At 38.1% G+C, this 14,559-nt stretch overlaps 1 protein-coding gene across 1 annotated transcript in view; it reads left to right on the top strand.

Moving 5' to 3' along the window:
- Positions 1-14,559, top strand: part of LOC140739553 (protocadherin Fat 4-like) — a 290,758-nt gene that overhangs the window by 63,191 nt on the left and 213,008 nt on the right. Inside the window, exon 8 of the mRNA XM_073067948.1 lies at positions 4,803-7,310. Coding sequence (XP_072924049.1) covers positions 4,803-7,310 — 2,508 coding nt within the window. The remainder of the gene's footprint in view (positions 1-4,802; positions 7,311-14,559) is intronic.

The following is a 14,559-nucleotide window of genomic DNA, read 5'->3' as shown; positions in this document are numbered from 1 at the left end:
AGTTCCCATATGATTCCAATGTTTTTTTTAAAGAGTTCTCTGGTTAGTAGTTTATCAAACACGTTTAGAGGTAGAAGCGGGCAACAGGATATCAAGTGAAATTTCACATATGTGAAATGATGGTTGAAACTGTTGCTGAGACCTCAAAACATAAGAATAAGTCTGGAAATGTAAAACAGATGAAGCAGAGTCTCCTGAAAGATAAATATAAAAATATTCATTAATATTACTGATAGGGAGCAGAAATTGCCAGCTCTAATGCAAACATGCATGTGAGTATATGACACAGAGAATGTTCAAATCTATATATTTTAGCAGCAAGATCAACCTCCAAATACAGTGTGCAATTATAACATCATATTTTATTGTAGTTATTTGGCAGCAGTAAAAAAAAGTTAGCAACGTGTCAGGTTGTATCATGCTCACATGCTTTGTTTTCTGGATAACACTGCCCTCGGTCCATCAAATTAAATATGTATCTATTTATTCCACCAAAGTCATCAGTAGTTTTCATTAAATGAATATCATATGATTATATGAAGTGAACCAAGTCGCTTTCACGTAAGCAGGTATTCTACTAACTTGAGAAATTTGGCCATGTATGAGGATTTTTATCTTACATATGTATTTAATGGTCTTTTGTATCGAATTAGAATCATCAAATCCAGGTCACATCTGTTGGGTTAGCTGGAATGTGTGTTCCTTGTGGTGATTTTTTCTTGATTAAGCATGTTTTAACCCTTCCTTTTAAAAGATTATTCTTTGATTAAATCTCATGTGTATGTTCTTCTCTGTGTAATATTGCTGTTAAACATTTGTCCTTGCATCTGTGTTCATTTGACTGCATTTTAAAAAGTTGAGAGAGTTTAAAACATATCTGAAAGCCACCCTAAACAATCAAACTGATAGCTGATTGCTCTGTGTCTGAGATCCATATCACATCCTCATGCAAACAGCTTGAGCTGAATTGTATTTATTTTCAATTAATTATTCAGCCATCTTACTTTAGTTAGAGTTCTTGTGATATTACTAGAAAAGAATGTTTATCCAGGATATTTTTTATATGTGATTGGCTGCACCTATATTGATATTGCAGAATAAGTTAGGAGTGATAGAAGGCCTTTGCTTATGAAGATGGGGAGGGGGTGATTAATTAAACTGTGACTGGATGGCAGCACACTTGCCGCTGTGTTGGTTGAAGTCCAAATGTAGATCGGACATTTAATTGGTGGTATGATTTTATTTTTATCTGAAGATAAGAATGTAATTTGTATTCCTGGAACCCTGCCTTGCACGTATTGAGCAATACTACAACTGTCACAATTTTATACTTGCCTATTGTAGTAATGAGGTACGGCAAATGATTATATAAATACAAGTTCCTCTTCCTTTTCACCCATTCTTCCCACCTTTCTTCCTCCCTTCACATCTTTCATTCTTTCATTTTTTTCATTTTTGCTTGCTTGTTTGATTGTGTTGAGCAGCACCATGTTAGATACAAATAGTATGGCTACAGTTGTTAAAGGGACTATACCAGCAGTCTTGGAATAGTTTGCAGTAAGTTTTTGTAAACATTTCTGCGAAGTTAGTCTGGATGTAAAAGTGTGAATAACAGTTTGGACTTCTAGTGGACTAAATCAGTGGATGACACTTCAAATGCTAATGTAAGTAATTAGTTATCAAATTATTAACAATATTGATGGAGGTTACTTGGCCCATTGAAACTATATCTGATGTAAGACCATTGCCATTGTTTTGTTCTCCTGTTGTTTCAAACGTTCCAAAACCATCCCACCTTTCTTCTGCTCCCCTTCAACATTAAGAGCAATTTACAAGCATAAAACAGTGCAAATTCAGAATGACACACAGAAATTGCTGAAGGAACTCAGTAGGTCAGGCAGCATCTATGCATTTGTACAGGGGAATGAACTGCCAATGTTTTGGCCCAATACTTTTCATCAGGGCAATATTCATGTGCAATCTAACCTACCAGTGAGTCGCTGGAATTCAGGAGGAAACCAAATGGTCACAGAAAGAAAGTGAAAATTCCACTCAGGCAGACTGGAAGCCAATTTGTTGGCACCTGCTTAGTCATTACAGAGTTATGATGGAATGCAAGGTATAGTGGGATGGGATTTTGTTAACTTAGAGGCCAGCAATAATCACATTAAGTACCAGTAAAAACTCCACTGGTGTTGAGTGTGGACATTACGGTTTAGTAACTGAAACTATGGACCGTATATGCAAATACATTAGTTCAATCCTCATCAGTGCAACGGCAGGATTGACAAGTCAAAATCAAAAATCAATTCGAAATATTAGTAAAAAAGCATCCGTTACTATGAAGCTATTAGATTGTCATACTTGTGTTTTGTATAGATTCATAGGAAATGAAATCTGCTCTTACAGACCCTGCCCATAATATGCCTCAAGCCCTCCATCGTGGAGGGTCCGTTCAGCCTCCATCTTTCAAAACCAGTACGATATGGACAATAATTGCAACCATTGTCTGTATTTCTCGCATTCTGTAAACACTATGCTTCTCCTGATTTCGCGTATCTACGTTACACCCGGCTCTACTCCTTGTGTAAGGAACTGAGTAATCTGGATGCACGATGCATCAGAATAGTGTCGTTCAAAAGTTCCAAAATGACATAATTATAATGATATCAAAAAGAAAAAATAAATTTTCGACCCAAAAGGTGTCGTGCGTTTCACAAATTCCTGTGAAACATGACTTCAACGCCTTGAACGATTATAACCTTTTGTGCTTTCCTCTTTCATCAGTTTATAAAGTTGCAGCAGAATCCAGCCGAAATAATCTACTCTTAACAGACTTGAGTTTGATTTCCCAAACGGTGGTTTCCCAGTCTTTAACCAAAGTAATGTATTTTTGGTTTGTACGCTCGTTTACCATTTCCAGGTTTACTAAAGAAGAATTAAAAAAAACTCCATTGGCTATGATACAGCACTGCCTATTACCAAGTGTTTTCAGATTTGGACATAAACTTTACGCAGACACCAGCAAAGTGATAAACTTGAGGACCTGTCATACTTCAATAATGAAGAAAACAAACAGCTTCCTCCAACGGTGCTAACAAAAAAAAAGTCAATCCTTATATATATTAGTTATTTTTAAACAATTGTGCGAAGAAAAACAGTTGTGTTTAAAATCTGACAACCTCAGCCTATTCTCCATGAGGTGCGCAAATGAAACATATACTTCATGTGTGTTTTTTAAGAAAACGCCATTGCACGCCTAATCGGACTCTCGGATATTAATGAATAGGAGGCTCGTTGAATACTGAATGCACTTCTATAACTGCGAGGAATATCATCATTGATGTTACTCCTTCTATGTATGCACCTTTACCTTGCACACAGGTGTACATAATATGGATTTGCTCCGCACATCCTCCCATTGCCCCATGGTCCTTTTTCGCATTTTCCCACAGTTTAATATATTTGAGATGTTGAACTTTTTGCCTATTGTCTGAAATATTTTGCTGCTGGTCTTAAAATCGGCATCTTTAAGTCTACGTTTCTTTGAAGGCTCCAGGTTTAGAATACTGTCCCTTTTTCATTACTATGCTTCCTGCGACCAAAATTGAACTTTATGGTTTAAACACAAAAAAGCAAAGGCTCAGTTGGTGTCTCAACTGAGACAAGTGATTTTTTTTCCATGTCATTTATTCGTTCTTGATTTGAGTAGTGGGAAGAGAAAGGGGAAGGGGCACTTTGAAGCCTTGTGAATCTTTTCCTTCGATTCCCGCTGGCAACTTCATTCCGAGATTATCTTTTTTTAAAACCTTCTTCATCAGAGACGTTTAAACTCCAAGCCTGTGCTTGCGAAAGTTATCATTTCCCTGTTTTTGGATACTTGCCATTTACCTTTTCAAATATTATTAATAATAATAATAATAATAATAATAATAATAATAATAATAATAATAACAACAACAACAACAACAACAACACTGGTACATCGAAGTAACAGCACTTACAATGCCTCAAAAAAAATTATCTTGCAATTTACCAATACTCTTGCATTAAATGAGCAGGTTCAGAAGGTGGCTGTCATTATCTGCACAATTCTGCCACTTCTTTAACGACTAAAGATGCCGCCTCATCCAAACCAGGTCATATCCATTTTAAATACGGCGTGTACCTAACAAATGATGATTAAATGCCTATTATGAACAAACTGAATTATGAAGATGAATTCCTTTGTGAAGCTGCGTTTTATTTCTCTTTTGTGCGTTGGAGTTATTATAAATGCAATCTTGTGTTCATATTGGAAGAATGTGCTTATTTAAAGTCTAAGTGAGAATACGTGGGATGTTCTGTTCCAGCACAGGAAGAAATGTATAATACCTCATTTATTCATTAACATCTAACATTTCCTTGAGATATACTTATATTTATGCATATGTAATGAATAACGTTTGACTACATTTTCCTGTTCCAACTGTTGAGTTGGAACCATTGGAACAATCAGTAAGTTACCTACTTTTGTTGCCCACTGCAAGCTCAAGCATATGCGTAACTTTCACACTTTGCATAAGCTCTAATAAGCGTCAGTGTAATTATTGGCAAAGACTCTCTGTGTCGCTGTCTACCAATGAGGCGCTAAAATGCTGCTAGTTATCAAACCCCCTCCCCCAATACTACGCATAATGCAGAAACAGAGAGGAAAACAGACTCTTACTGTTTGTAATTGTACATCGGAACTGTCGTTTCTGGTCCTCTGATTGTTTTGTGTAAATTGAATATTGGTCATCTTTTTGCCTGGTATATTCTAGACGATAGTAACTGTTTTTTTGAAGTGTAAATTATTTTTACATCACTGCGAATGCAGGGACGATTTCGGACAGATAATGCAAGCATTGTTTGTAGTTCTTCTGCTTTATATCTGGAATATCGTTTATGGTCAAATCCGCTACGCTATTTATGAAGAATTGATGCATGGTGCCTTCGTTGGGAACATTGCTCAAGATCTGGGACTGGACCTTAGAGAGCTGTCTAGTCGCAGACTCCGCATTATGTCTGCAGTAAAGAAAAGGTATTTCGAGGTTAATTTAGAGAATGGCGTTTTATTTGTGAATGAAGTGATAGATAGGGAGCTCGCGTGCGTACAGAGTCCGACGTGTTTTATGAATTTGGAGGTTGTTGTAGAAAACCCATTGGAACTCTATAGGATTGAAGTAGAGATTTTAGACGTAAATGACAATTCTCCCAGTTTTCCGAATGCCGAGATCCGCTTGGAAGTCCTCGAGTCAGCGCCGCCAAGAACTAGATTCCTTCTTCAGAGTGCCCACGATCCAGACCTGGACATTAATTCTGTTCGATTCTATTATCTCAACCCAAATGAATATTTTGCATTGGAAGTGCAGAACAGCGGGGATGATAGCAGGTTTGTGCACTTAATGTTGGAGAAGTATCTGGACAGAGAACAGCAGCCCATTCATCATTTACTTCTGACTGCTGTGGATGGAGGTACACCTGAACGAACTGGCACAGCCCAAGTTATCGTTACTGTCCTCGATGTCAATGACAACTCTCCGGTGTTTGGCCAGTCGTTCTATAAAATCAGTTTAATGGAGAATGTACCAATAGGCACAACAGTTATCAAATTAAATGCCACCGATCTGGACGAGAGCACAAATGCGCAGATAATGTACTCTCTCAGTGACCTTTCACCAAGCAAGGTCCGTAAGCTGTTTCGTATTGACACCCAGACGGGGGAAATTACAGTAAAGGGGACTATAGACTTTGAAGAAGCCAAAACTTATGAACTTCTAGTGGAAGCCAAGGATAAGGGTCCATTTGCACTTCCTGTGCACTGCACTGTCTTCATTGACGTCAGTGATGTCAACGACAATGCTCCTGAAATGACTTTGATGTCAGTATCTAATTCTGTCCCTGAGGATGTACATGTTGGAACCGTGTTGGCTCTAATTAGTGTTACCGACCAAGATTCTGGAGACAATGGGCTAATTAGTTGCGTGATACATTCCAACCTACCGTTTGAACTCAAATCGACATTTATAAATTCCTACACGGTCATTATCAAACATGCTCTTGACAGGGAAATCACATCTGAATACCAAATTGGGATCTCCTGTCGAGACTCCGGGTTGCCTCCTTTATACACCAACAAAACTATCCAGGTACAAGTTACCGACGTAAACGACAACCCCCCACGTTTTGCAGATAATTTTCACACGGCATACGTAATGGAGAACAACGCTTTTGGGGCTTCCATCTGCTCAGTCTCTGCTTTTGACCCCGACCTGGGTCCAAATTCGCATATTTCCTATTCTATTCTGGATAGCCAGATTCAAGGCTTGCCTATCACTTCATACGTCTCCATTAATTCGGAGAATGGGATCATCTTTTCACAGCGCTCATTTGATTATGAACAACTCAAAAATTTTCAGATCCATGTCCAAGCACAGGATGCCGGATTACCTCCACTAAACTCCAACCACACGGTGAACGTAGTCATTCTGGACCAAAATGACAACGCTCCTGTAATCGTTTTCCCGTTAACAAGAAATGGTTCGGAAGTAACCATTCCGCGAATCGCAGATCGGGATTATTTGGTGGTCAAGGTCATAGCTGTTGACGCGGATTCTGGACAAAATGGACGCCTGTTTTATGAGCTTGTCCGAGCTACAGATCAAAGTCTCTTTGCCATGAGGACTAACTCAGGAGAAGTGAGGACGACTCGCCAAATTGAGGATCGAGATCTCGCAACACAAGTGATGGTTATATTGGTGAAAGACAGTGGACATCCACCATTATCAACTACCACTACCATCACACTTTCAATAGTAGACAGTGTTGAGGACGCTATTCACGCTGTTACATTTATGCCTAGAATCCCCGAGTATCCCTCTAGTGCAGCCCTTTATATAATAATATCATTAGGTGCCATTACATTAACACTAATGCTTGCCTTGATTGCACTTGTTTTTACAGTCTGCCGCAGTTCAAATGATGACGAGGATTGGTGTTGGTGTGTTGAACACAATGACACAGATACTATATACCGAAATTCTAATCTCAATTTCCAAACAGTACCAGACTCTAGTTTAATAAAAAATGTTATTGAAGTGCGTGGATCGGGTTCCCTCGCTCAAACCTACTGCTATACACTTCGACCAGGTCAGGATTCAGTTCAAAACGATTCCAAGATTCTTCCACCCTCAAGTGCAAACCGAATAAGGTACCCACCCGCCGCTGCGAATAGTTGTTTTTCAAAATGGAAGGCAAAAGATAGGAACAACACAATTCTAGCCACTGAGGTAAGTGCTGCGAATGTTGACTTCAAGTCCTTATATTTTTATATCCTTCTTTATTAATGAACTTGTGGGGAAAGCATTATAATGTGCAATGCAAAGCAATCAACGAGTACCAGAAATTACAGTTGAATAAGTGATTATATATTTCTAAATGCATTTCCTTCTCTGCACTTCTTTGGAATGCTGTGTAAGTATTATTTTTCTTCTACTTAAGCTCATCGCCCATTAAGGGGCATAGACCGCCTGTAGCAGCTCAACAGAGACCCAAATACAGAATCAGTCCTTCAAGTTGTCCCCAGGTATTGAAGGTCCTTACTCTCCCAGGGATGAGGTCTTTGGAGCTTCTATAGAACTAGGTTTTTATGGGATGGGGTTGCTATCCCCATGCCAAGGCTTTTCCTTTTTCAGCTGGGCTTGGGGCCATCCATGGCAGAGTTGTGCAATCCATTAATATTCAGTAATTGGTGGTAACTCATCCAATTGTCAATTCTTCATGGTGAAATATCAGTAAGAGTATTTTCAAATTTCAATGTTCAAAGGAAAAGTTATTATGAGAATATATGCATATCATCACATACAACTCTGACATTCTTTTACTGTGGCAATACTTAACAAATATTTAGAGCAGTCACTTTAATCAGGATCAATGGCCAACAAACTGTGCAAAAGAGGATATAAAAAGTTGCAATAAATAAGGAGCATGAAATAATGAGATAAAAGAATCCTTAAGTGAGTGTAGTTAACCCCTTTTGTTCAAGAGCCTGATGGGTGAAGGGTAGTAACTGTTCTTGAACCTGGTGTTGTGAGTCCTGTGGCACTTGTACCTTCTACTTGATGGCAGCAGTGAGAAAAGGGCATGGCTTGGGTGGTGAAGAGCTTTGGTGATGGATGCTGCTATTCTATTTTTTCTGATTTTGCTTAATTGGCAACATCTAGAGTACTGTGCAAAATTCTAAGGCACATCTAGTTATATATATATTCTGTATAAGACATTTGCACAGTACTGTTTGCCAGTGATATTAAACCTGATTCCAATTCTGATTCTGATAAATATCATACATCCAGTCAATTACAATCCAATCTTTTGATTGTGTTTGATATAGAGAAAGCTTTAAGTTCCAAAGAGTGAATATCCTTAATAGCCTTTCCTAGTCAATCAACGTAGATGCCATGGGAAAGAAGGAACACTCACACTAGCACCTCTACTTCTCCAGGAGGCTAAATAAATTTGGCTTGTCTCCATTGACTCTCACCGATGTTTATTGATACACCAGGGAAAGCAAACAGATGCATCTTGGCATGGTATGGCAACTGCCCTTGAAGCTGCAGAGAGTTGGAGACACAGATCAGCACATCACAGAAAGAGCCTCTTCCCCATGGACTCTGTCTACATATTCAGCTGCATTAGTAAAACAGCCAAAATAATCAATGAACCCACATTCTTTCTTCTCTGCCCTCCCAGAATGCAGAAGATACAAAAGCATGGAAACATTTGCTGTCAGGCTCAAGCACAACCCCTCTCCTCCTGTTATAAGACTTTGGAATGGTGTTGCAATATGATTAAATTGACTATTACATCAAAATCTACCTAGTTATGGTCTTGCACCTTACTGACTGCCTGCACTGCATTTTCTCTTTTAATACTGTTTTTTATTATTGCCTTCCCTTGTACTATCCCAGTACACTGATATACTAAAATTATCTGAATGGATACCAACCAAGACAAAGTTGCATACTGTACCTCAATGCATGTGACAATAATAAATCGATTTATTTACCCATTTAGATGAACAGATTTATACCTATACTTTAGTCAGATAGTCATGATGCTGGACATAAAAGGCTTTAAGATGTGAGAGCAGCTGTGTGCTATTAATATAGAGAAACAGCCAAAATTGTATTGGATTGCATTGTATGCTCAAATGCAGAAGAGTTAAGTCTTCCTCCAATCCTTCTATGGTCTGCTTCTTACGATATTCTATAGATACTGGAATTGCTCCTACAGACAGAATGGTAGATTGATAGCGCATTTACAAATGTTTGTATATTCTAACTCTTGGACTTCATTAAATAGATCAAAATCAAATAATCCTACAAAAATACATTAATCTATGTTGTTAACTCAGCCTTCCTTTCTCCACAGATATGACCAGATCTACAGAGCATTTTGAAACTCTTATTTTTGCTTTCTGGGAAATGCATTGCCCTGCATCTAACAGTTCCAAAACTGGTTTCTGCTCTCCCCTTTGTCCTCATTCATCCCATATTTACACTTTTCCAAATAAGTCTTCTGCAGTTAACAACCGCTCACTGTTTCATTTTGCCATCTGGCACCAGGACTATTGGATCAGCATCTATCTTCATTCATCTTCTGTCATTCTTTGTTCTTTCAAACTCTATCTTCTTACATGCTTTCCCACTTTATTTTATTTTGATGGAAGATCATTGCCATGAAATACTAACTGTGTGCTTCTGCATAAATGCCTTTCATGTTAAGATAGCTCCCATTTTCTATTCATACTTCAGAGTCCCATGAAAAACAGAATATTTTAGCTTCCTCATAGACATCTGGTTTCTAACTGTGTGGTGGATGTACAGGGACTTCAGGATATATACAGCACTCAAATGTAATATAGAATAATATGAGAAACTTGTTTTTTTTGTATGAAAAAGAGAAAAGAAATATATTTATAAATGAAAGACTGAAAGACATGCCTATCTGTCTACACTTGTACAATGAAATATACCATGCAATAAACCAAGTGATTAGCATTACAATTTTTTAGCCTACATTGCAAATTGAGTTAAGAGAAATGAAGTCAAACTGAAATGTAAAAGGAGATGCAATAGGAATGTTGCTTGCAAGTCTAGTCTTTCTACAGCCATTCACCTTCCGCACTCACCTCATGATTTAAATCTTCCTCGACGCTTTAATCAGCAAGATCAGTGAGAAATGGAGTTGCTCATTGGCTCATGCTTCATCTCCTGACATCTTGGCTTCAGGCCACACAATTTGTCTGACACCTGAACGAACACCTTGATCCCTCAATCAGCCTAAAACACCAGATCCCTCAGTCAGCCCAAAAACACACCACAACATGTAGATCATAGGCTCCAACAACAACAATATATGAAAGAAAAAGAAATCTTAAAAGGAATAAAAGAAGTAGTTTTGTGAACCAACTGGAGGAAGCCACCCTTGGTCACATTGTTCACTGGTGCTATCTTCTTCTGAACTCTGTTTTATATTAAAATATCTTAAAAGGATGATAACATCTAACATACAGTTGAACATCAATGAGAGCAGTGCAGGAAATGGACCTTCAACCCATCATGTCTGTTTCAACCCTGATGTCAATTCAAATTGCCTATCTGCCTTCATGTCGTCTATATCCTTCCATTTCCTGCCTGATCCTGCATCTAAATGCCTCTTAAACTTTGTTACTATATTCCATCCACCATTTCCCTTGGTAGTGCTTTCCGGGTGCTTAGTGCTTCCTGTATAAATAAAACAAATTGCGTTAAACACAAGAGATTCTGCAGATACTAGAAATCCAGAGCAAAACACTCAAGATACTGGAGGAACTCAGGCAGGGTCTGTGGAAAGGAATAAAGAGTGAATGTTTCAGGCCAAGACCGTTCACTGGTACTTTCCACTAATCTACTTTAAACTTTTCCCTCTCCCCTTCAATACATGTTTCTTAGTATGTGAAACTTGTACCGTGAGGAAAGGTTTCTGACTATCTACCCTATTTATACCTCTCATAATTTTATATTCTTCTATCAGGTCACCCCTCGCCACCCCACTCCCCACCAATGATCTAGAGTGAACAATAAAATTTTGTCCTAACTCTCCTTATAGCTAATACTTTCTAATCCCAGCAACATCCCCGTGAACCTATTCTGAACCATCCTCAAAACCCCTACATCATTCTTGTAAAATGGTGACCAGAATGCAGACCATAATCGAAATGTAGCCTAACAAAAGTTTTATACAGCTGCAACATGACTTCTTTGTTTTACATTCAACAGCATGACCAATTAAGGCAAACAATGCCCATCGCTTAAGTCTATCCATTTGCATTGCTACTTTCAGTGAGCTCTGGACTTATACTGCAAGATCCCTCTATACTTATATTGATTCAAACTATTAACAAATTATATGTACCTTTGTTTATTTCTGTTAAGGGCAGCCTTAAACGTCACACAGGTGAGGGATTTCAGACAAGTGTCTCCAAACTGAAGATTATTGACATAACTTACTCATTCACGTTTAGCGTTTCGCCAAAGTCTTAGGCACCCCAGCTATATAAATGTGTCTTAGACTTTTGCACAGTCTTGCATGTTGTGAATTTTTTTTTATTTTGTGACAGCAATACATTGAAGTACATAATAATAACAACTATAAATTACAATTAAAAATTTGTACTGTACATACAGTATAATTAAGTTAAATAACTAGTGAAAAAAATGAAAATAATACTGAGGTAGTGTCCATGCGTTCATTGTCCATTCAGAAATCTGATAGCAGGAAGGAAAGAAGAAGTTGTTCCTTAAACACTGTGTGGGTGACTTTAGGCTCCTATACCTCCCCTTTAATGGTAGCAATGAGAAGAGGATATATCCTGGGTGGGGGGAAAGGGAAAATACTGTCTTAGTATATTTTTGCTTTACTGTCACTAATAGTCTTTCCTTCCACATTCTCACCGACCTTTGGTTCTTCAGTATTTCAGGCATGTTTCTTGTGTCATGTCCACTTCCTTCAAGACAAAGTCTACTTGTTTAATTGGGCTGCTACTTCTTCATTCCCTATTTTGATTCTCCTGCTCCTATTAAAACCACTGTTTCACACAGTGTACTTCTTGAACTTGCATTCCCATAAGATCACTTACTGTACATCCATTTGTTTTTACTCTTTCTTAAGTTAGTTTTCATATTCTATCTTCCCTTTCTTTATCAGTTCTTTGTTTCTCCTTTAATGAATCTTCACTGAGTTCTAAAATATTCCCAATCTGCAGGTCTACAGAGATTTCTGGTAACATTATAGACTTCATTCTTTGACTTGTTACAAGCTTTATTTTTTTCCTGGTCATGGGTAGAATACTTTCCTTGCAGGCTTTTTTCTGCCTGAACTGAATGTAGAGATAAAGGTGAGTTTTCTTGTTCAGGGCATCAATATGTATGAACCAGAACAGGGTACTTACAGGTGATGCTGACTCCTAGACACTTGTGGCTCCCAATATGCTCAAGCACAGAACTGTTGACATAAACAGGAGATTATGCATTGCCTCCTTCCTGAAGTCAATGACTAGCTGTTTGTTGACATTGAGGGAAAGATTGTTATCATAACTCTATGTCTCTAGGCTCGTTATCTCCTTCCTGTACTCCAATTCATTGTTATCTGAGCTGTCGCACACTATGTTGCTATCATCTGTAAATTTGTAGATTGTGTTCGAGCAGAATCTCACTGTGCAGTCATGTGCATAGACTGTCAAGAAGGGAGCTGGATGTTGAAAATGATCGTGGTGGTGATGTTGCTGCCTAATCTTACTGAGTGTGGTCTGTTTGTCAGTCCGTCACAGATCCACTTGTTAAGGGAAGTGTTCAGTCCCATGGCTAGGAGTTTGGAGTTGAATGTGCTTACAATTATACTCTTAAAGAAGGAGATTTATTCAACATCAATAGTCATAGATGTGTACCTTTCTATCCAGATTCTCCTGGGATGTGTCTAGGGCTAGGGAGAAAGTGCCTGCCTTGGACCTGTATTAGGGGTAGGTAACTCGCAGTGGGTTGAGGTTATCTGGAAGGCAGGAGTAACTATGTGTCATAGTCAGCCTCTCAATCTCTTCATGGTGGTTGATGTTAGCACTATTACAGCATTTTACCTTGTGCTTCTTACAGTAGGTGCCAAGGTGATAAGTATTCTTCTTAGAGTAGTTGGGAACTTCAGATCCTTTATTCCCTACAGTTATACTTTCAGTTGTTGAAAGACATTCAATTACAGGCTTCAACTCACCTTTTATTTCTTAAAAAAATTGAAAATTATGCTGACTGCTCTGAAAATTAAATCCTGTGGTTTGGATAAAAGCTCCACAACACAGTCCCCAATACTGGTTGCTTATTGCTTCTTTGTTAGTATGGTTGCAGTATAAAGTTTAGGTGGATCCCACACTCAGTGGATTAACCTCTGAAACAAAATCCTCATTTTCCAGTATAATGCAATTTAGCAAACATGGATCTGGATGGGATTATGTAACTCCAAATCAAGCCATCCTAATAATTAGAGGTGAAGATGATGGGAACACACAAACAATTAATTATGTTAGTAAAATCTAAATTAAATATTCATCAAGAGGATGGAGGGATGCAATTTTAATCAGCCAGACAGGATCAACTAGTTTCAAGAAAATTACTAAGCAGACAGTACAACTTCAAATGAGAGGATAATTACAAGACAAAAGAACATTTCTTACTAGCATATTTAAGCAAGGTGTATTTAATTATGAATAGGAAAGTAAATCTCAAATTTATCAAAATAAACTGCAGTTATAGTTTAAATGAAGGTAAATACCATCAAAGGCAATTTACATTTAAATTAATCAGCTATGCAAATTCATTTTCTTCTGAAGAATAGAGATATAGGCCAGCAGAGCAAAATAGCTGTGCAGCTATCAGTTGTGTTCATCTCCACATATTAAGAAATATGAGATATGAGCAAATTGAATATACACATGTTTTATCATTTGTGACCACTTCTTGATTTGCAATAACTTAAGGCAAAATCATAAAGTACAAGAACATTATTTAAATAAATCAATTGTTGGGATGTGTTAACTGTACAATTTTGAGGCTTCAATGACAAATAGTTGTGTGATATCTGAAGTTGACTATGATGTTCTCTTAAGTGATTGTCCATTAACGGGTCCTCAGTTGCCCGCAGAGGCCAATCTGAGATCCAAATATTCAGCTTCCTAATGATCCTCTTAATGAAGAATGCCTGTGTGTGACTTTGTTTCACATGGGGAGGCTGATACACGGGCTGCCACATATGGCCCTTAACAGTTCAGAGTCAAGGTTCAGTGGCATGGAATTCAAGAAGACTGGGTACCCTTCACTGCCATTATGATGTGTCATTATCCTCTGCCAGCTCCATCTGTGAGGTCTTAGTTGGATCGTTCTTTGTCTAGAACCTCCCCTTGACCTTACTGCCATAGATAACCCTACCAGGTGTTAGATGGCTAAACTCTAGACT

This window comes from Hemitrygon akajei, chromosome 15, assembly GCF_048418815.1.
Source record: "Hemitrygon akajei chromosome 15, sHemAka1.3, whole genome shotgun sequence".
Classification (NCBI taxonomy): Eukaryota; Metazoa; Chordata; class Chondrichthyes; order Myliobatiformes; family Dasyatidae; genus Hemitrygon; species Hemitrygon akajei.
Note: the sequence above shows the minus strand (reverse complement) of the source record. Positions and strands in the feature narration are given on the sequence as shown.